This window comes from Parasteatoda tepidariorum, chromosome 1 (assembly GCF_043381705.1).
Source record: "Parasteatoda tepidariorum isolate YZ-2023 chromosome 1, CAS_Ptep_4.0, whole genome shotgun sequence".
NCBI classification, from domain to species: Eukaryota; Metazoa; Arthropoda; class Arachnida; order Araneae; family Theridiidae; genus Parasteatoda; species Parasteatoda tepidariorum.
In genome coordinates, this window is record NC_092204.1 from 65,925,041 (window position 1) to 65,946,156 (window position 21,116).

The following is a 21,116-nucleotide window of genomic DNA, read 5'->3' on the forward strand; positions in this document are numbered from 1 at the left end:
GGGCAATCAACAGCACCCCTTTTTGATGATCTTATTGAAACTAATTTTTAAATTTAATCGAAATAAAATTTGGTTTTTAAAGCAAAACTCTACAAACTGCACTACTTTCTTTTTCTGTAATTTATCATCGCTAAATTTTTGAAACACTTATGAAGATGAATTTTCTTTTTTACAAATTTTTACGTAACTTTTGTATAAACATCAAATTTCATTTCAAAATAAGTATTAACAAATGCAATAAATATTTTATGCATAGCATAAACCTAAGTAAAATTATAAATTATATTAATGTTCGCGTTGGACAAACCAGTCTAGATTTTTTTATGACTAATTGATAAAAACCTTCCGAAATTTCAATTAGCTGAAAAAAGTAGTAATTTTTGTTTGTGAGGTTTTCAAAACGTTTGCAATTTGTATTCACAACAGGTGTATAATTCCTCATAAAATTTTAGCAACTATCTAGTAGAAAAGTGGTCAATATTTTGATTGATACTACATTCTATTCGGAAATAAGTTCCTTGTAAAATATTAAATATATAACTTGTAAAATATGAAATTGTCATTAGACACAGAGAACTGGTTGAAATTATATCACTGTAGCTACTAGGGTAAATAGGGTTAAAGTTTGATTGACCATACTTTCAACTTGGCATAAAAATTGGCTATAAAATTTGCTTGTAGGAATCAGAAGATGATTAAAACTTTTATCGTCATTAATCATGAAACTCCATTTGAAGTTTGAGCAATCCAGCTAGTCGAAATTTTAATTACCAATGGAAAAAGTCTACTATAAACAGACAGAAAACATTTTATGCTCGTATTGACATCAAACTCAGAACTCAAGATGATATTTAAGCAGTCTAGCTACCAGGATTATGAACAAAGTTTTGATTGATGAATAAATGCCATTTGGTATTAGTATCGCAATAAATTATACTTATAGCAGTCATTATATAATTTAAGCTTGAGAACTTTTGAACTTTTATAGACTAGAGATTAACTTTTATAGATTAATATAATAACAAAACGTTTTGTTCATAGTAGTCAGTAGTCAGAAAACGATTAAAATTTGTAACATCATCCCACGTAGAGCACAAGTTAAAGTTTGAGCTCTCAAGTTAGTTCAAAAGTGGTCGGAATTCCATTGACTGAAAGTGGTCGAAATTCAATTGACAGAAAGTTCTCTTTGAGATAATATCGAGATGCATTCTACATATAGCCGTCAGGAAGCAATTAAAACGTGCTTTGTCATCAGTTTTTTAGCTCCATTAAAGATTTGAGTGCTCTAGCTATTCAGAAAAAGATTGAAAATTTTGGTTTACAAGTTTCCACCTTCACACATATGAAAGGCAGTTGAAAAAAAGCCATAAAGTAGTTTAAACCTCTTTTTATTTAAAAAAAGAAACATCTTTTCTTTATTTAAAAAATTATGAACGAATATCCTGCAAATATTATTAGTCGTCAAAAATATTTTAAAAATATTAATTCGTCCTGCACTTAGTAATCACATTTTAAAATTTTGTAACTAATATAATCTGTCTTAATGAAGTGCAAAAATTATAAACTATTAGTTATAAAAAAAACTTGTGCCTAACTTAAACCTGATTAATTATATAAAGGATGTAATGCAAAACAGACACTCTGCTTTAATGTCAAACATTTTGTTATAGAAAAAAATTTATAAAAGAAATGATATATTTACAATATTATAGTATTTGGGGTATCGTTTACTCATTTTATACATAGTACGCCAAGAAAATATACCACTCTGAATAACTTTTGATCTAATGGTCAGGTCTTTACGTTCTAGGACACAATCGTAATAAATCAAGAGGGTTTCCTCTAGTGTTCTAATTAATTAGTGCAGGCGTTACTTTGAGTTATGAAATCAAACACAAGCAATCAAACACGCGTACTTTTTTTGAAATAACATATCTTTTTTCGAAGGTATGGTAGAAAAAAAGACTTCCAAATAATATACGCATGCTTATAAGCAGCAGACAACTACACAGTTCCGAATAGTTCTCAAAGTCATTCTATTAACTAGACTCGAAGTCGAAAAAATTGGAGAATAATAAGTAAGTACACAAGAATACGTATATAAAGCAACAAGTAATCTTTTCACTTTTTTTAGTAAGTATAAATATTAATGCTATCTTTTTTCATTAATGTATACTGTACAGTGAGATAAAGAAAAATGAACCACTCTGAATAACTTTTGATCTAATGATCGGTTGTTCAAGTTCTTGAACTCGATCTTAATAATTTAAGGGGGTGACCTCAAATATGCTAATCAATCGGTGAAGACGATGTTTCAAGTTACGAAATCAGACACAAAAACATATTTTTTCAAAATAAACTTATCCTTCTTTCAACGTATTTAGATTTCTGTCCTCCAAAATATGGGTGTTTGCCGCTATCTAAAAAATATGGCAACCATAGTTCAGTCAAAAGAGCGATCCTAGGTTTGGACCCCTTAATGTTATTATTACTTTTGCGTATCTGATCATATTTCAAGAACTTTTTAAGCGAACCGAAAAATTTGTGCAAAATTCGTATATCCGAAGATAAACCCATGCAAATAAAGAATTTTATTAACCTTTTAATTCAGTTCTTATTATTTTAATTAACAATAATCAAAAAAAAAATTTAAAGTGTAAGGTATGCAATTTCTTATATAATTTTAAAGTATGTACTATTTTAAAGTATAATGTATAATTTTAAAGTAAGTACTTTTACATGGCGAATTACAAAATTTGAGTGAAATTGGTTGAATAGTTTCTGAGAAATTGAATTATAAATACACGACTTCCTTAGAATTTGATTTCTCAGGAACTATTAGATCGATTTCTCAAATTTTGCATTTTTCCATGAAAATTACATACTTTAAAATGATGTAAAAAATTGCTCACCTTAGAATACAAAACTTTTTTGGCTATTATTAAATGAAATAATAAAAATGAATAAACAGTTACTAATATTTATTTATTGCACGGAATTATCCTTGGATAAACGAATGTTATATTGGTGTGCGCAAAGTTTTCAATTCGCTTAAAAAGTTCTTGAAATATGGCCAAGTACACAAAAAGTAAAAATAACATTAAGGGGTCCAAAACTTGGATCGCTCTCCTGACCAAACTATGGGGACAATATTTCCCAAATTGCTGCAATTTGTTATATTTTGGGGGCCAGAAATTCGAATCCATGGATAGGAAGATATTCTTATTCTGAAAAAGTACGCTATTGTGTCTGATTTCGAAACTTAAAACATCGCCTGCACCCATTAATTAGCATATTTGAGGTCACTCCCTTAAACCATTAAGATCGAATCCTAGAACGTGAAGATCCGATCATTAGATCAAAGGTTTCTCAGGGTGGTCCGTTTATCTTTCGGCACATTGTACATTAATGAAAAATATAATGCTAATATTTATTCTAATTAAAAAAAAAAGTGAAGCAATAATCTGTAGCTTTTTAGGGCCCTTATTTTATTGTAATATTAAATTATTGCATAATCATTGTAAGATTCGGAAATTATAGTAAGATAAATTACTGTAGGACATCATTTCCTCAGCACATATTTTGTGTTAAGTAAAAAAAATTTTATTTAACTAATTTCGAAAACAACTGAGATCATGAAATCATGCTTGGCAACAAAACCTAAAAGAAAGAAACAACAAAACATACTTACAAGTTTACCAAAAATCGTGGTTCTTACTTTTCCCAGAGGAAACAACTTACGTATTCTTATTTATTTACATAAAAAAGACCTTGGCAACACTATAGTTATTATTCATTTTTGTTAGGCAGTCTTAAATAATAAATTAGGCAGTGTTGTATAGTTGGTTATACATTAAGTATTTATTTAAAATAGTTTAAGATTTGTTTAGAAATAAAGACTTAGCTATAAAGATTTATTTTTGATGCTTTCTAAAAAGGCTGTAAAAAATTTAGACATAAGTGATGGTATAGAGAGGTAATACTAATTATTGGCAACCAATCATGTCTTTTTCGTGCAATAGCATATGCATGCATAAATTATACGATACTCAAGTTATAACTCGAGACGCGCATGAAAGTAGTACAGCACGTAATGGAGCATTGAGATGAGCTTTCTATCTTATTTCATGACAATAATTTAAATACTTCTGCTGCCTATTATAATGTTCCGAACTCATACATATGGTAGTTTGTGTGATCTAATGGCTGACGGACAAATTTTGAATAATTATTAAAATTCACTGCATAAAAATTTTGACTATCACGTGTTCTCCTTGTAAAAATAGTTAAAATTGAAGTACTTCACGCTCGCAACAGCTAGATGGTAAAAAATTTGGTTGTGCTGTGCATTCGACTTAGATACCATTTAAATTTGTTGGTTGCACAAGATAATTTTGAAAGATGATCAACCTGGTCGACAAAGGCGACTGCCATTGTTTGTTTCTATGACATTGTGCTAGATATACATGTGCTAAAGAATTTTTTTCAATTATAAATCAGCTGTTGTGTGCTATTTTTACGGATAAATTTCTATAATGTATATAAAAACATTAAAGATGTTGAAGTTCTCCTTTGAATACGATTTTTTGCACAGTTTATTTTGTCATTAGAATTTCGTCAAAATTTTTGACGATTAGAAAAATATAAACAGCTAATGTTATCTTTTGATTTAAATGAAGGTTAACTAGAAGAAGAAATTATGAATTATAAAAGTTATACGTTTTTTGATTTTTTTTAATTTTTCTAATAATTTAATCCTCTTAAAATATCATTAGATTTATCCAGTTATATAAAACTAAATAAAAATGTTCGATAGCTCTAAATTTACCAAAAATAACATTATTTCCTAAAAGATGTTAAAAACAACATTAATTTTAATTCCTAATTTTTTTTCATCATAATATATCTTAAATGTTGTCATTTACAATTAATTCAGAAGATTTAAGATTTTTCATTAAATTTTAATCTGATTTAATATTTTTTTAAAAATGCAAATATATTCATTTACTTATGGTGATAACTTCTAATTATTGTTTTAAACTATTGTTCATGTCATTACACATTTATCATTATTTTTTCAGATAACATTTTTTTTCTTTATAAAAAAAAAGCTTTTTCGTGATTTTTCAAGCATAATTAACTTTAAAATCCATTAAGCTTGTAATGATATCTCTCAAATGGTTTTAGTAATTAGGTGTAGAACAATTCATTTTAAAATTAAGAACTGTTGATCTATTCTTACTCAATTTTTCTTCTCCCCTCAAAAATTTTTTAGAAACATTTTTTAAACAAATACTACAAATCACATTCTGTTTTTAAATTAGGTTTGAATATTTTCCAAATTTTATTTTTCGAAAAACAAATTAATCTAAATTTAAATCTAATCTATTACTAATAATTAATCTAAAAACAATTAAAGAACTGTTAAATAATAAGGTCTAATTCTCAAAGAAAAAAAATTATGTTGGGTTCAAAATAAACTATACTTCAATCTCCATAAAGTTTTTTTTATATATTTTATCAATATTTATTTTATGAGGTTCTGTTCCAATGGGTATAATTTCATGTTGAGTCACTAAAACATTGCACAAAACATTGAAATTACGTTTAAAGTGAGTAACAGAATTAGAAATGGCCAAGAATAAAAAAATCTAAAAATTTAGCAAAATTTAGAAAAAATTTAGCTCTAAAAATTTAGCAAATTCATAGAAAATATAATTTTTTTAAAAAACCCTTAATGAAATAATTCTGATTTATTGAACATATTCCTGCAAATGAAAGTTATATATTAGTGATAAAGAAAAAGCATTTCAATCGAAATTTATCACAAGGCTTTGTTTAATTTTTGCTCTCTATTATAAAAGTTTCTGTCTAATAAATGAATTACAAAATTTGAGTGAANAATAATTCTAATAACTTAATGCTCTTAAAATATCATTGGATTTATCCAGTTATATAAAACTAAATAAAAATGAACTGTTCGATAGCTCTAAATTTACCCAAAATAATATTATTTCCTAAAAAATGTTAAAAACAACATTAATTTTAATTCCTAATTTTTCTCATCATAATGTATCTTAAATGCTGTCATTTATAATTAATTCAGATGATTTAAGATTTTTCATTAAATTTTAATCTGATTTAATATTTTAAAAAAATGCAAATATATTCATTTACTTATGGTGATAAATTCTAATTATTGTTTTAAACTATTGTTCATGTCATTACACATTCATCATTATTTTTTTCGAACGCATTTTTTTTAACTTATAAAAAAGCTCTTTCGTGATTTTTCAAGCATAATTAACTTTAAAATCCATTAAGCTTGTAATGATATCTCTCAAATGGTTTTAGTAATTAGGTGTAGAACAATTCATTTTAAAATTAAGAACTGTTGATCTATTCTAATCCAATTTTTTTTTTCTCCCTTCAAAAACTTTTTAGAAGCATTTTTTAAACAAATACTATAAATCACATTCTGTTTTTAAATTAGGTTTGAATATTGTCCAAATTTAATTTTTTTAAAAATAAATTAATCTAAATCTAATATTAATAATTAATATAAAAACAATTAAAGAACTGTTAAATAATTAGGTTTAATTCTAGAAGAAAAAAATAATTTTGGGTTCAAAATAAACTATACTTCAGTCTCTATAAAAAATAAAAAAGGTCTTTTTGTATACATTTTATCAATATTTATTTTAAAAGGTTCCGTTCTAATGGGTATGATTTCATGTTGAGTCGCTGAAACATTGTACAAAACATTGAAATTAAATTTAAAGTGAGTAATAGAGTTAGAAATGACCAAAAATAAAGAACTGTTTTAAAAATTCAGCAAATTCATAGAAAACATAATTTTTTTAAAAACACTTTATGGAATAATTCTGATTTGTTGAACATATTTCTACATATGAAAGTTATATATTAGTGGTAACGAAAAAGCATTTTAATATAAATTTATTACATGGCTTTGTTTACTTTTTGCTCTCTATTATAAAAGTTTCTGTCTAATAAATAGATGGCAGCACGGTCTTGCTGGTATTTAAAACTAATTCAAAATCAATTGTATTGTTTATGAGGTATACTTTCAGGTAAATAAATTAAATAAAATTAATCGTAATTGCTCACAAATTAAACCTATAGTTTGGCGACTTGATAAAAACAGTGTTAGACTTTTTAAAACATTTTTGCTCCTTCCAAATATTGCAAAAGTTAATTTTTTTATGTTTTTGAGATCATTTTTCCTATAGAAAATTAATTAAAATAATTTAAATAGAAAGAAGTTTTTACAAATCAAATATTGCAGTTAATCATACGCATTAATTATGTGTAAAAAACCTACTTTTTCACATCTTTAACTTAACGATTACCTCTACGCTTAAGATATTGTGATTGTTTGCAAACTGCAAATTCATTATTACTTTTGCAATTATAATTTTATGATTAACAGTATAAAATCGTGGTTTTATATTTACAACTCTTTCTGCAGCTATACGCTTTAAGAAAACTAATGCAAGGTGATCTCAGCAATCCTAAAGCTCCCTTGGGTAACAACTATAGACCAGCTCAGCTCGTTCACCACAGAGTGGTTCGGACCAACATCGACTTCAATCGATCTTCGGTAAGTACCCCCCTCTTCCTCTCTTTACTTCTTTTCCTTCATCTTTTATTCTTCCTATTCGCCTCATCAATCTGACTGATTGAGCAACGTACCTCTAATGAAGCAGATTTTTCGTTTACTGCCTTCCAGCTCTCTAGTGCCAACGTCTGGAACTTTATACACAGACATGCGGGCGTTGCCACTCATTTCTAGCAAAATAAACATTTGTTGCGTTGTTATTGTTTAGGCAGTGTGGCTTGGAACCAGCTTAAGGTGATTAATGCAAGCTGTTTGTTGTGACAGAAACTGCTTTGTATGATTTCTAAAAGGAATGATTAAATTATGTATGTTTCAAGAAGTGAAAAACTATAAGTATTTGATTGTAGTACATTTGTTAAATTAACTTTCAACTAATTAATGAAAGGAAAATTTGTATCAATTTTGATAAATATCAGTTCAATAATATTGTTAACATATATTCAATATGAATTAATTAAATAAAGCCAAGGGCACGATAATCAACCATTATTAAATGTTGTCAGATAAGCAATAAAAAAATATTGTTTTAAATTTAAATCTTTTCTTATTTTTAATTGAATTAAGCAAAATAAGCATTAGTTGTGATATTTTTTCTTAAGGTTTGAACTAGCTTAAGGTGATTAATGAAAGTTGCTTGTTCTATCCGGAGTTGCTTTGTATGATTGTTAAAAGGAAGAATTAAATTGTATATGCTTCAGGAATTGAAAAACAATAAGTTTTTGATAATAGTACTTTTGTTTAATTAATATGTTGCTTGTTTATTAAAGGAAGACTTTTAGAATTGTTGAAAAATTGCAGTTCAATAATATTTAAAAAGGATTTTCAAAGTTTACTAATTAAATCGAATCAAAAGCTCGATTATTAATCAATATTAAACGTTGTGAGCTGAACAATAAATCTTTATTATTTAAAATTCAAATTTCTCGTCATTTATAGCAAAATAAACATATGTCGAGTTGTTTTTGCTTGGGCAGTGTGGCTTAAAACATGCTTAAGATAATTTGTTGTGACAAGAATCATTTTGTGTGATTTTTGAAAGAAATGATTAAATTATGTATGTTTCAGGAAGTAAGAAACTATAAGGAATCGCTTATAAATAGTCCTTTTGTGCAATTAAAAAGCTGCTAGTTTATTAAAGAAATATTTTTACTCAATATTGATAAGAGGTAATTCAATAATATAGTATTGCTAAACTATAGTAAATATTGGTAAATAAAATAGATCGAAATGCACTTTTATCAATCTCTGATAAATATTGTAAATTAAAATATAAATAGGAATAATTTTTAATTTAAATCTTAATTGCATAAATCGTATTAAAATTTTTATTTAAATCCTTATCTAAATCATATTAAAATCCTTATTTCAATCTTAATTAAAGTTAAAAACTTTTCTCATTTCTAACAATATAAACATTTATTGAGTTATCATTTTGGCAATAGTGTTTGGAACTAACCTAAGGGAATAAGCACAAACGATTGCATTAACAAGAAATACTTAGTTTTGTTACTTTTAAAAAAAATAGATAGAAAAAGGATTTGTTATAGATCATTTCTTCAATTAGTAAGTTTGTCAAGAAAAGAAATATTTTTCAGATAAATATTCATGGGTGATAATTTATTAAGATTGTTAAAAGATAATCAATATTGAATGATAAAATTGTTTCACGTGCTTTCTTTTATTTAATTTTGATAAACAAAATAATATATCACTATAACTTAAATCCTGGCTACAAAATTAGCTAATGAATCAAATATATTATACATAGTATTTATATAAAAGTTAAGAATACTTAAACTTTCAGTGTGTTCTCATCTGTAGTTCATTTGTTCAGTGGTCCAGGTCCTTTCTCTGCTCTGAAAAAACTATCTAGATCTAGGTTTGTCACAATATTAAAATATTTCATTACTTTTAGGTGATTTTATTTTTCAACCTGGTTGCAGAACTTAGAAACCATTCTTAACCTTTTACATCTTACTTTAATTGGAATTATTTTTTTTTATATTCTCTATCAATCTTTTTTTCCTTCTTTGTCCTCATTAGCTTTACGACATCAATGAAATTCGGATTTTTTTTTCCTCTCGTTACCATCCAAACTTCCAACATCTAGAATAATTGCATTTTCTGTAAGACGATGCTTTCCCATTGAAGTGCATGATGAAAACCAGTTTATTAATTTATTAGTACAGGAAGGCCACCATCTGTAAGTTCTAAAAAAGCTAAACTAACATTCAGAGGGCTTAATATTATTTTGTGCATGCATACATTTATAATAATAAATTTTTCATGCTCATACATTTTTATGTAATATACATATTTTTTTACTTCATTTTCTAAAAATATATCTAAAAATATATAATAAGGAGAACATTACAAAGCGCTTTGTACCTATCTGAATTTATTCAATGTGAAAGGCTGTTTACAAATGTAAGCATCAAATGTTGTTGTTCTTATACTCCTAGAATTTTGAATCTGATCATACTGTAAATAAACGGCAGCAGTCTGTCCATCCAAGTAACTGCGAAGCTTATGATTAGGGAAATTTATTTACCTTTATGGGTTTGAAATCGCTTGCAACTGGTATGGTTAAAAAATCATGAATACAAAACAGTACTGCTTTGTAAATTTATCCAACTAGTATGGTTTCAAAAGCGTAAAAATAAAATGTAACAGGTCATTGGATTTTTCGTTCGGTAATGGACATTGGATATAGATTGTGGTTGAATTGTGTTCTGTCAAATCAACCATACAATGTGTCTAAATTAGTCTATCTAGTGACCTCATCTATCGTGTGAGATGACAAATACTAGACTTTTGTGTCAAGCAACTCTGTGGTGTTAACATCTATGCTTAAATGACAATTTCATATTCCAAAAGATCAGGGTCACCAATTGAGGAGTACAAAATGCTGAAAACTCATCGTGTGTTGAAGAATTAGAGGAAATATTGTGATGTCAACGGTGGAATTCAAAAAGCCATTCAGCCGGTCATGAGATTGATAGATTAGCTGTCCTGGCTAAAGCATGTATTCAGCAGTTGAAGAGAACTAAGCGGCTTCATAAAGTGTTCACCACAGATTTATTGTTACAAGATTATTAGCATCAGTTTTTATGTTTGACATCCGATAATGGAAAATAGAAATGTAAATTCATAAACCCTTATCACGAGTCTTAGCTTCCAGCTTTCATAGAACGTGTTCTTGGTTTTTATTAGCTGCAGGACTAGTTGGCGCTTAAAAAGTTCAGGTTTTTAACCGTATTGGGTGAAAACAGTCAATAAACAAGTTTTCTCACTATTGACAGTTTTTATACCAGCTTCTTTTCTGATTTGATTGAATATATTAAAATAACAATTAAATAAATTGTTATCAAACCACTTTTTCGGCAAAATTTCTAGCAATGTATTTATAATAGTGATGAAAATAAAGTTGATAAAAATAAAATACCAGAAACCCTATCAGCATCATTGAAATATTTAAATATCATTGAAATATTGGTAACCCTAAGAAGCAAATATCCAATTAAATACTTTATACTATTAACAAGTGTTCTTCTGGTAACCAACCAGAAAACTAAAGTTTTTAAGAAACACACTAAAAATGTAGGGGGCAGCCAAACTCTCCCTATAAGTGCAATTTAGGACCTTTTTAGAGCGCATTAAAAACCCGAACTCAATGCACTAAAAAGGTATTTTCTACTTTTTAGTGTTAGAGGAAAAGCGAAGATCTGCGTTTTTCTTTGCGAGAAAGTAGCTCTTTTATTCCTTTCCAGTAGAGAAACAAAACATCCCCTGCCGCGAGCTCTTTATGAGAAAAACTTTCTTAGTAGTGGGCCGTATTGTAGCTCAGTTTGACTTGAAATCCCCTCCCCATACCTTAACCCATCCACCAATGTTCCCCGCGAGGCCCATGAAATTGAGAAATTTAGAACAAAGAGGGAGACGACTGGAATGTCTTTTTCAAATATGTGTTTCATATATTAGAATGTGAGTTAATATCAGGCATTTCATTCTATACCCAAACTCAACTAGAACAGATGAATGCAAGCAAGAAAGAATTTATCATCGCTTTAAATGGCCATTTCTATTCAATACTTATTTTAAAGCGATCGTTATAGTAAGTGATAGCTCCCGTTGATAATGTTTAAGCGCGTATTAGCTTTTTTTTCTAGAACTCGCCACCAGAATACAGATGTCTTTATTTCTTTCTGCGGTGCCTATGTCATAGATTATTTAAGTGTATTTGAGGATATTGTAGATGAGACCTCGGTATTACGGTCATGAATTTATAACTACGCGTCGAAAAGTTTCGAATATTATGTTTGACCTACTGTCTTTTTCCTCGGCTATTACACAAAAATATATCACATAAAGATTTTCGTTGAATTGCTTTTATTGGACATAGTTTTGACACAACTGTTCAAAGAATGATTGATGTTCTTTTTTTATGCAGCGCCATTTCCTTATGCGATTTGTATTGTTTGAAAAATATCTAAAATATCATCCAACGAATCAATATTATCTTGTTAAGTACCAATTATTAATTTGAATGGCGAATATTCTAGAATCATAAAATAAATAAATTATTAAATTTATAATAACCAGACATTTTTGTACATTTTTAAAAGCAAATTGTAATTTAATTTTTTGCTCAATGACATTTTCTTCACTCGCGATGCAAGGATGTAAATAATTTTCCATAGCTTCGGGATGCATACAACATATTGTGTTTTGGATTGATTTGCACCGGAATAACTTAATCCTCACTTTGCTGAATATTATTTTCTCCTCCTAAAGTCAGCTTTTCGATTCTCGTTCATTAAAAAATAAAATTTGCGTGGTTAAAGTCTTTTAAAAATCAAGATTTAAAGCCAATGAAGTTTTGTTATCACCCCAATTTTGGAGGATCTCAGTTGTAGTGGCTTAATAATTTCGTTTACTGAATGAGCTGAACTCAAAGAACGCAGCTTTTATGTTATTGAAACTGACAGTTAAATTCTCTCCAAGGTTATTACAAAAGTTTTTTGAATACTTCATCTTCCTTTTTAAATATGAAGTCAAAGCAATTTACCCTTTGGAGGTCGCAAACAAATATTTAAGCGAGGAAGAAACAAAAGTTCCATTGAAATTTGCTGAATCCTTAGTAAAAGAAGTACCAGCAAAAACCTGCACTGAGTATGCAAATAATTATAATTAAATTTCATTATTCGATATTAAATTTGGAATATTTATCTTATTCCAGGATTTATTTTTGCGAACTTTTCACTCGATTGTTTTCCTTGAACTTTTTCTTTTCAAAAGATTGAGTGTGGATTAATTAGACGAATTGTAGGTAAATTAGAGGTCACTTATGTTTGCTGAATTGTTTGTTTTATTAAATTTGAATTCAATTGGTTAAGTAGATTAGTTAATTTTTTTTAAATGTTACAAAACTTCAAACCAGTTTGATTACTTGGTGAAGCTTAGGGGTATATCTAATAATTACCTATTTAAGGTGCGTTTAGCATTCCTTGAAGGTTAGTAGTTCACTTAGTAATTTTATTTTAGTAGTTTATTAGGTCATTTTAAAGTAACTCGAGAATTCATCCACAAGAAAATTTTAAATGTGATGTTAAGAGGACGCCACACCACGGGAGAAATTTTTCATCGGAAATTTTCTTTCCTTCCATAAGTAATTCTAAATTTAAAGCATAGAAAAATTAGTTCAGACAAACCTATAGTGTAAGGCAAGAAGTTTCAATAGCTGAAAAGAAATTCTCAAAATATTAAAATGAATAGCAAAATAGATAATGAGAGAATAACTTACTTCTGATTACGCAAAGGGAAAGTTCTCTTTTAATAATTTGTTTGCATTTATTTATTTAATATTTGCTTGCATTTGCTTGGAAGAAGCTTCAATGGCTGAAAAAAAATTTCACAATATTAAAATGAATAGCAAAATAGATAATGAGAGAATAACTTCTGATTACGCAATGGGAAAGCTCTCTTTTGATAATTTGTTTGCATTTATTTATTTAATATTTGTTTGCATTTGCTTGCAAGAAGTTTCAATAGCTGAAAAAAAATTTCAAAATATTAAAATAAATAGCAAAATGGATAATGAGGGAATAACTTCTGATTACGCAATGGGAAAGTTCTCTTTTAATAATTTGTTTGCATTCTGATACTTAGAATTTTTTTTTTTCTGCAATTGAAACTTCATGACTTACTTTAGCTTTGTCTGAACTCACGTATCTATACTTAAAATTTCAATTAAGTAATGGAGATGAAATAGAATTTACGATGAAAAGTTTGTTAGCGATATAGCGCCATTTTAAATTTTTTTTCCTATCAGTAGTCGCATTTCAAACAAAAATTATAGATTTTTGCAATGCAGCCGTTTATAAGCCTTGTGTAGGATTCTTTAACTTGTGTATATTTTAAAAATTTGAAAAACCCTTCTGAGGAGCATTTTTAATAACCAAACAATTTAGCTTGCCAGGCAGAAACTTAAGAAGTGAAATTGACGAGGAAGAATGTTCTGTAATGTACACATTGTATCACTTCTTGCATGCAATTGAAGTCATCTGCAATTATCCGCGATCATGCAGTATTCGATTTGCCCATTCCTCCCCATCCCCTTTCTCAAGCGTGATTAATGCGTGTCCTGCCTGACAATGAGGAGAGGAGCATTACATTCTGAATGAAGCTATTGTGACTGTTCTATTGAGTGTCTAGGATACTGCTAATCGAATCTCGAACAAGCGACGAGAGCCGCTTTCCGATAATTAAATTGGTACCATCAAGTACTTGTAAGGATTTAGAGGTCATGAGGATTGGCAAAAGTTTTGAGCGGTGCACTTAGTGGCCTTTGTTTGTTTTCCTGCTAATCTCTTCGGCCGTGAAAGTTACTGGAAATTGATTCACTTGCTCTTTGATTTATTGCCAGAGGCAATTTAAAATGAAGTGTCTGACAAGAATATTTGAGGATGAATATTCATAGAGTGCCAAGTAGGTTTCAAGTTGAAAACAAATAAAACATAAAGTAAAATTTCTGGGATAAAAGTAGGAAGGTCTCTTTTAACAGTATGGTACTGAGATTTATCTAATGAACAACGGAGCAGCTCTAAAAAAACTAATTGTATGTTCTAAAATTAATGCCTATTTCAAATCTCTACTTCATATTTAAAATTAAAAGGAAAAAAATTGAAGCAAATTTTGTGATAAAAAAAAGAAAGATAGGGTTTTTTTAGTATAGCATAGCATGTTAAAATGGATTAAAAAGCATTACATTTAAAATAAACTGCTGATGCTTTAAATCACAAATATTGCTTTGGTTCTTTTTTTAAATTTAAGTAATAATATATTTACTTACATTTAAAATATATAAACTTACATTTAGAATATTTCTTACATTTAAATACTTTTTTTCCGAAGAGCTCTGGTAATAATTCTGGTAAAATTAACAATAAGATATTGTTTTATAATATAAGATAAAACTTGGCAATTTTATCATGAGACATTTGAGCATGGCATAAAAAATATTTATTCGATAAAATTTACTTTTCAGTTTTGTATTTTTTAATAGTTGTGTGGTAACAAAAACTACAATTTTGAAAACCAGAACTTCCCGTAAATTTTTACCATTTGATATTACCGGTTGAAATATTACCAAGCACATGGTTTGTTGCATAGTTTAACAATTGTTTTAGAGTTCGCATATTCCTTAAAGAAATCACGCTTTTTTATGACAATATGATTGTCAAAAATACCGAAATTATTTTTCAAAATGAAGACTACTGAATTTTCTATATCATAACTCCTTTTACAACGTGATCTGAAGACTTCACAAACGTATATATTTTCTATCTACTTAACTTTTCTTAGAATTTATTTTTTCTTCAAAATTATAATTTCAATGTTTCGCTTTCTCAATTCAATTTGCTAATTTTTGCTTCGTTTATGTTTTGTTCGTCATTATTATAATAATACTTATCATTATTATTATTGTCCCACTTCTCTATTTTAGCAATTATTATTTTTATTTTCACATTATTGATACATAGCATATGCTGTACATGGTACTGCATGGTACATCACTGATCTTCGAGGTGATCTTTTCACAAGGTGATCTGAACACTTCACAAACGTATATATTTTCTATCTACTTAACTTTTCTTAGAATTTAACTTTTCTTCAAAATTATAATTTCAATGTTTCGCCTTCTCAATTCAATTTGCTATTTTTTGCTTCGTTTATGTTTTGTTCGTTATTATTATAATAATACTTATCATTATTATTATTGTCCCACTTCTCTATTTTAGCAATTATTATTTTTATTTTAGTAATATTGATACATGGTATATGCTGTACATGGTACTGAATGGTGCACTTAAATTTTTGCATACAGAACTCATACGTAGTTTCCAAGTTTCATATCTTCATATTTTCAAGAAAGACATAAAATAAGTTTTGGAAAATTCTAGGATAAATTTCTAAAAAAAAATTGTCAGTTTCTTTTTTTTCTATAATTACGTGCCTCAAAACAAAAATTATTTGATAGCAGTGGAGTTATCTAAAATTTATTTTTAAAAAAAAACTCGAAATCAACCTAATTAGCTAAAGATAAATCTCCAATTTATTTTTTGCCATTGAAATAAAATTTTGAAAAAAAAGTTCCGAGAATAAATGTGTTTAAACGGTCCAGATATAAATTGATCCGAATAGAACATATCCCAAGCATAACAAATTTGTTTCCTGAACAAGTAGTATTAACTTTTATTCAGACTCAAAGTGGCTTTTTTTTTATTTGTTGTTGTTGATTGCCCTCTTCCACTATAATTCATGAAAACTATTTTCTGAATTTGATCGTTCTCGAAGATCAGTGATGTTTCTGCTAAAATCCAAATTTACCGCCCCCATACCTCTTGGGATATTCAGAATAAGCTGACTGGCATTCCATTTATTCTTTTTGCTTTCATTTACGCCATGGATTCATTCGCATTTTCACAACTTTTCACACCCTCCTTACTCCCCTGACTTAGCTCCAAACAACCACCACACCCTTGTACGTAAACTTGTGAGTGCTTGCTTCAGTTAAGTATTACATACACTGTTTCTGAGGCATTTTATGATAAATTGGCATAGTACGCTCAAAACCGAATTACCAGGGAGAAGAATTTACATCCCTTTAGCAGCCCCACCCTCGCTCAACCCTTCTGGTTGGCAACACATGCAGACGATAGTCCGGGGGTGTGAAGGTATGGGATGTTTTAAATAATGGATGGGCGGTCGTGCAGTTTCGAGTATCGAATACCATCGGAGAGAGGCGCTTAGAGGGTATAAAATGTTCTTTTGTGCAAATGGCTCCTCTTTTTCACCGCATAAGCATCGTCGTTCCAAGTGGCGGAGAACGCTGGCGTAATTTATTTTTTTCTTACTCGTTTTAACGCATTTATTTCGTTAAAAAGAGTTAAACCACTGCGCTTATAAGTGTTTTACCTTGCGTTTTTTTTTCCTTGCTACTTTTTGTTTCGGAATTAAAGCTAAGAAGAAGAAAAAAATAAAGACTATATTTCTCTTTTAATGGCTTGTTTGCTGAATCTTTGTTTCATTTTCGCTTAGAAATTAATGTCGTTAGATTGCAATCATCCTTTAAATGTGCTGATATTAATTTGATGACAGTGGTAAGAACATGGTATTAAAACAGTTTTTGGAATAACTAATTATTTATCTGATAAGATTATGGTAAGAAATTATCTTCGTTAATGACAGGCTTAATGGCGAGTATTTCAATTAATTAGCACTAACGATCATTTAACTATTATCGCTAATTTTTTCCGAATTATGTTTCAGGGACATTTTTTTAATAAAAGCTTTTTCTATGAAACTAAATAAGCATAGCAATTAAAATATTTTCCCTTCAATAATTCTTTAAAAAAAATATTTTAGCAAATACTAACAAAAACATTTGTTTAATATTCATAGACTTGTTTAAATTTTACTTATTAGTTCACAGTAAAATGTTAAAATATTTTAAAACGTTTACGTTACGTTTTTTCACAATAAATTTGATAAATTTTGAGTTTAACAAGAGATACTTTTAATCCCAAACTATCACTATTAATATCACTTTTCTGACTACATCCTCCATTGCCAATGATTACTTGTTAATAAAAAATTATTACTTTTTTTACATCGATTGCACATTTAGTTACAAATCAAAAATGTTTTAGTTACTCGGAATTATTTATTAATGTATACTAATATATACACGAAAGTTTATAAAAATGCTTGCTTTTTTAGAATATTAAAAAAATGCCAGTTTGTTTTAAGTAATTTTACGCTTTTTGAATTCACCTGTTAAAATCATACTGATCATGTCAAGTGGTCTACATTTATTAAGATTTTAAATACTTTGCAAGATAGCAATCAATTTTTTTATCGTTATTAAATTTTTAGAATATATTATATGCGAAAACTTTTTACAACTCAGTTATCGAACTACAGTAAAAAATTTTCGAGATATGGGAAAATACGCAAAAACTAAAATTAAATCTAACCATTGGACCGCTGTCCTGACCAAACTATTGGGTCTCTATTTCGCAGATTGTGGGTACTCTCTGTACATTGAGAGTCAGTAATCATAATACGTCGAAAAAAGGTATGTTTATTCAGAGATAGTTCGTTTTTGTGTCTTATTGTCTAACCTAAAATATCGTCTGCATAAATTAAGTAGCAGCATATTTGAGGTCACCCCGTGAGCTATTAAATTTGAGTCCCAGTACGTGTAAACCTTATCATTAAACCAAAAGTTATTCATGGTGTAAAGATAGCTACTAATGTTACAGTAAACAAAGTGTACAGAGTAATGATAACCATTTAACGAGGGTAGTACCATTGTAGTGTGTAACCATTCAACGAGTGTAGTACAGTATCATAATATAAAGTGATAATTACCGGTGCTGCTCAATGATGAAGCAGTCATCGAGTTTGCGTAATCAAATTAAAAAGCTTTGATGCAAGAACACACAAATTTAGCGAAACGAGTGTAGAACAGTATCATAGCATAGAGTGATAATAACCGGTGCTGCTCAATGATGAAGCAGTCATCGAGTTTGCGTAAACAAATTAAAAGGTTTAGATCCAAGAACACACAAATTTAGAGAAACGAGTGTAGAACAGTATCATAGTATAGAGTGATAATAACCGGTGCTGCTCAATGATGAAGCAGTCATCGAGTTTGCGTAATCAAATTAAAAAGCTTTGATGCAAGAACACACAAATTTAGCGAAACGAGTTTAGAACAGTATCACAGTATAGAGTGATAATAACCGGTGCTGCTCAATGATGAAGCAGTCATCGAGTTTGCGTAATCAAATTAAAAGGTTTTGATCCAAGAACACACAAATTTAGAGAAACGAGTGTAGAACAGTATCAGTATAGAGTGATAATTACCGGTGCTGCTCAATGATGAAGCAGTCATCGAGTTTGCGTAATCAAATTAAAAGGTTTTGATCCAAAAACACACAAATTTAGAGAAACGAGTGTAGAACAGTATCATAGTATAGAGTGATAATAGCCGGTGCTGCTCAATGATGAAGCAGTCATCGAGGTTGTGTAATCAAAATAAAAAGTTTTGATGCAAGAACACACAAATTTAGGGAAACTACATATATTTCTAAAACCTAAATGTCAGTGCTGCATTATATATTTTTTAAGTAAATAACGTTGCCATAAAAATTTATATAACTTGAGTTTAATAAATTTTAATTTTACATCTTTAATAAAGAGCGATTAAACTTGGCTGCAATTTAAATTTGTGAGTACAATAGCTCGCCAAATTGTTATATTTGTCATAAAACAATGGGCTGCAGCTGAAGCTTCACGACTTACCACTTGCTTCCGAAACAGAAGTACCAAACGTTACAGAACTAATTACTTATATTCCCGTCGAAATCTCTTTCATCTTTTGCGATTTCAGTTAAGCAATTCACCCACATAACATATCCGGTCTCTCGATAAAACATAAATTACGAAAGCTTAGAGCCAGGATAGGGGGGAGGGGGGAGAAAAGCAGAAAATGACGATGGTTAAATGGTACTCAACTCTTTGGAATGTGAATCTGGACGGCATTAAATATTAACTTTTCCTAATGTTTAAACACTCGTCTCGAAATCATTAGACAGTTATTCTTGGGCAATTAAATCTACAAGCAAAATTTGTTTACAATCGCAGAGAGTTTAAATTTCCTAATTACTTGAAGATGTTTGAGGAAAAGGTCGCCATTGAAAGAGACATTTGTGCAGCTAATTAGGCCGAATATGGTTTCTCCTCTCGCGGATGACAGTTAAAGAGTATTTCAAGAGGAGTTTAGAATAAAACTGTTCCAAAGACCTTAAGAGTAATAAATATTTTGAGCTATTTATTTCAATGGAGAATTTAATTGAACGCGAAGAAGGATTTAAAAAAAAAAATCCTTTTTTCAGTGGTGAAAAATTTAACTCATACCGTTTTATTCGTTACAAATTATAGTTATGTTTAAAAACATGCAACTCTGATTAACACAACATTATAATACAGTAACTTTAAATAAAAAATGCGGTTTTTTATTATCTTGCATGATTAGTTTCTTTTTAAAGTAATTAAATTTAATTTTAAAAATATTTTATTGAGTTTGAAATAAATAAAAATTATCCCATTGCATAATGGTATAATTTTTTATAAAAATACGTTTTAACAGCACTAACAGTGCACTACGTTAACAGTGCGTTACGTACGTTCAACGTTCAGCACGTTTTACCAGTAAAGTTGCTGCTTATTTGCACGAATTTAAAAATAATTTATAAAAACTCTTTATTGTACGGATGCGTGGACAGGACTTTATAGACAGGATGCGCAATCGGTTCTTACTTTAAAAATGACTCTCGATCGTATTAACCCTTTCAAAATTTGATCAAGAGGTATTGGAGCATTGCTTACATAAATGCCAAAAAAATTATTAAAAGTTATTTAATCAATTTCACCTTTACAAGATTTGATCATGAGTCTTGTGGTTATAAAAAACTTAGCATTGTAAATAAGTGGATGAAATTCATATCAGCAATCTCGTTAGCAATCGCATTTGCATGTGACATATTCTTGTTGCAACATGTTAGCAGTTATAAAAATGTGTTTAATTGCAAGCATAAGATTTTTTTTTTAAAAAATTCTTATATCCCCATGTCTTATTTCGTACTAAGAAATTTTTGTTTTCCTGAACTTGAAGGCATAGATAAATTATAGAAATAAAATTTAAAGTAAAAATGGTTTGCTTTAAATGCTCGAATGTAACTGCTAGTATTTAAAGTTCTTGTAATTGAAAAATATTAATATAACTACAATATTATTTTTATATATATTTATCTGAAGTTGTTTTAATTTTTATTGTTTAAAAACCTTTTAAAAATCATAACAATAATTGCAAAAATATTTGTATGTATTGTTATTTACTTTGTCAATG

The 21,116-nt window shown here is 28.6% G+C and overlaps 1 protein-coding gene across 8 annotated transcripts in view; it reads left to right on the forward strand.

Moving 5' to 3' along the window:
* Nucleotides 1-21,116, forward strand: part of LOC107452018 (carbonic anhydrase-related protein 10-like) — a 482,641-nt gene that overhangs the window by 440,461 nt on the left and 21,064 nt on the right. For 7 of the 8 annotated variants that reach the window (XR_011636879.1, XR_001585143.4, XR_011636876.1 and 4 more), the window contains exon 8: nucleotides 7,490-7,621. Coding sequence is in view for 5 of the 8 variants with exons in the window: in XM_016068291.4 (XP_015923777.2) it covers nucleotides 7,490-7,621 (132 nt within the window). In the remaining 3 variants the exon portion in view is untranslated. Of the gene's footprint in view, nucleotides 1-7,489; nucleotides 7,622-7,750; nucleotides 8,171-21,116 lie in introns of those variants that run through there. The other variant, XM_043045123.2, reaches the window with a different exon arrangement.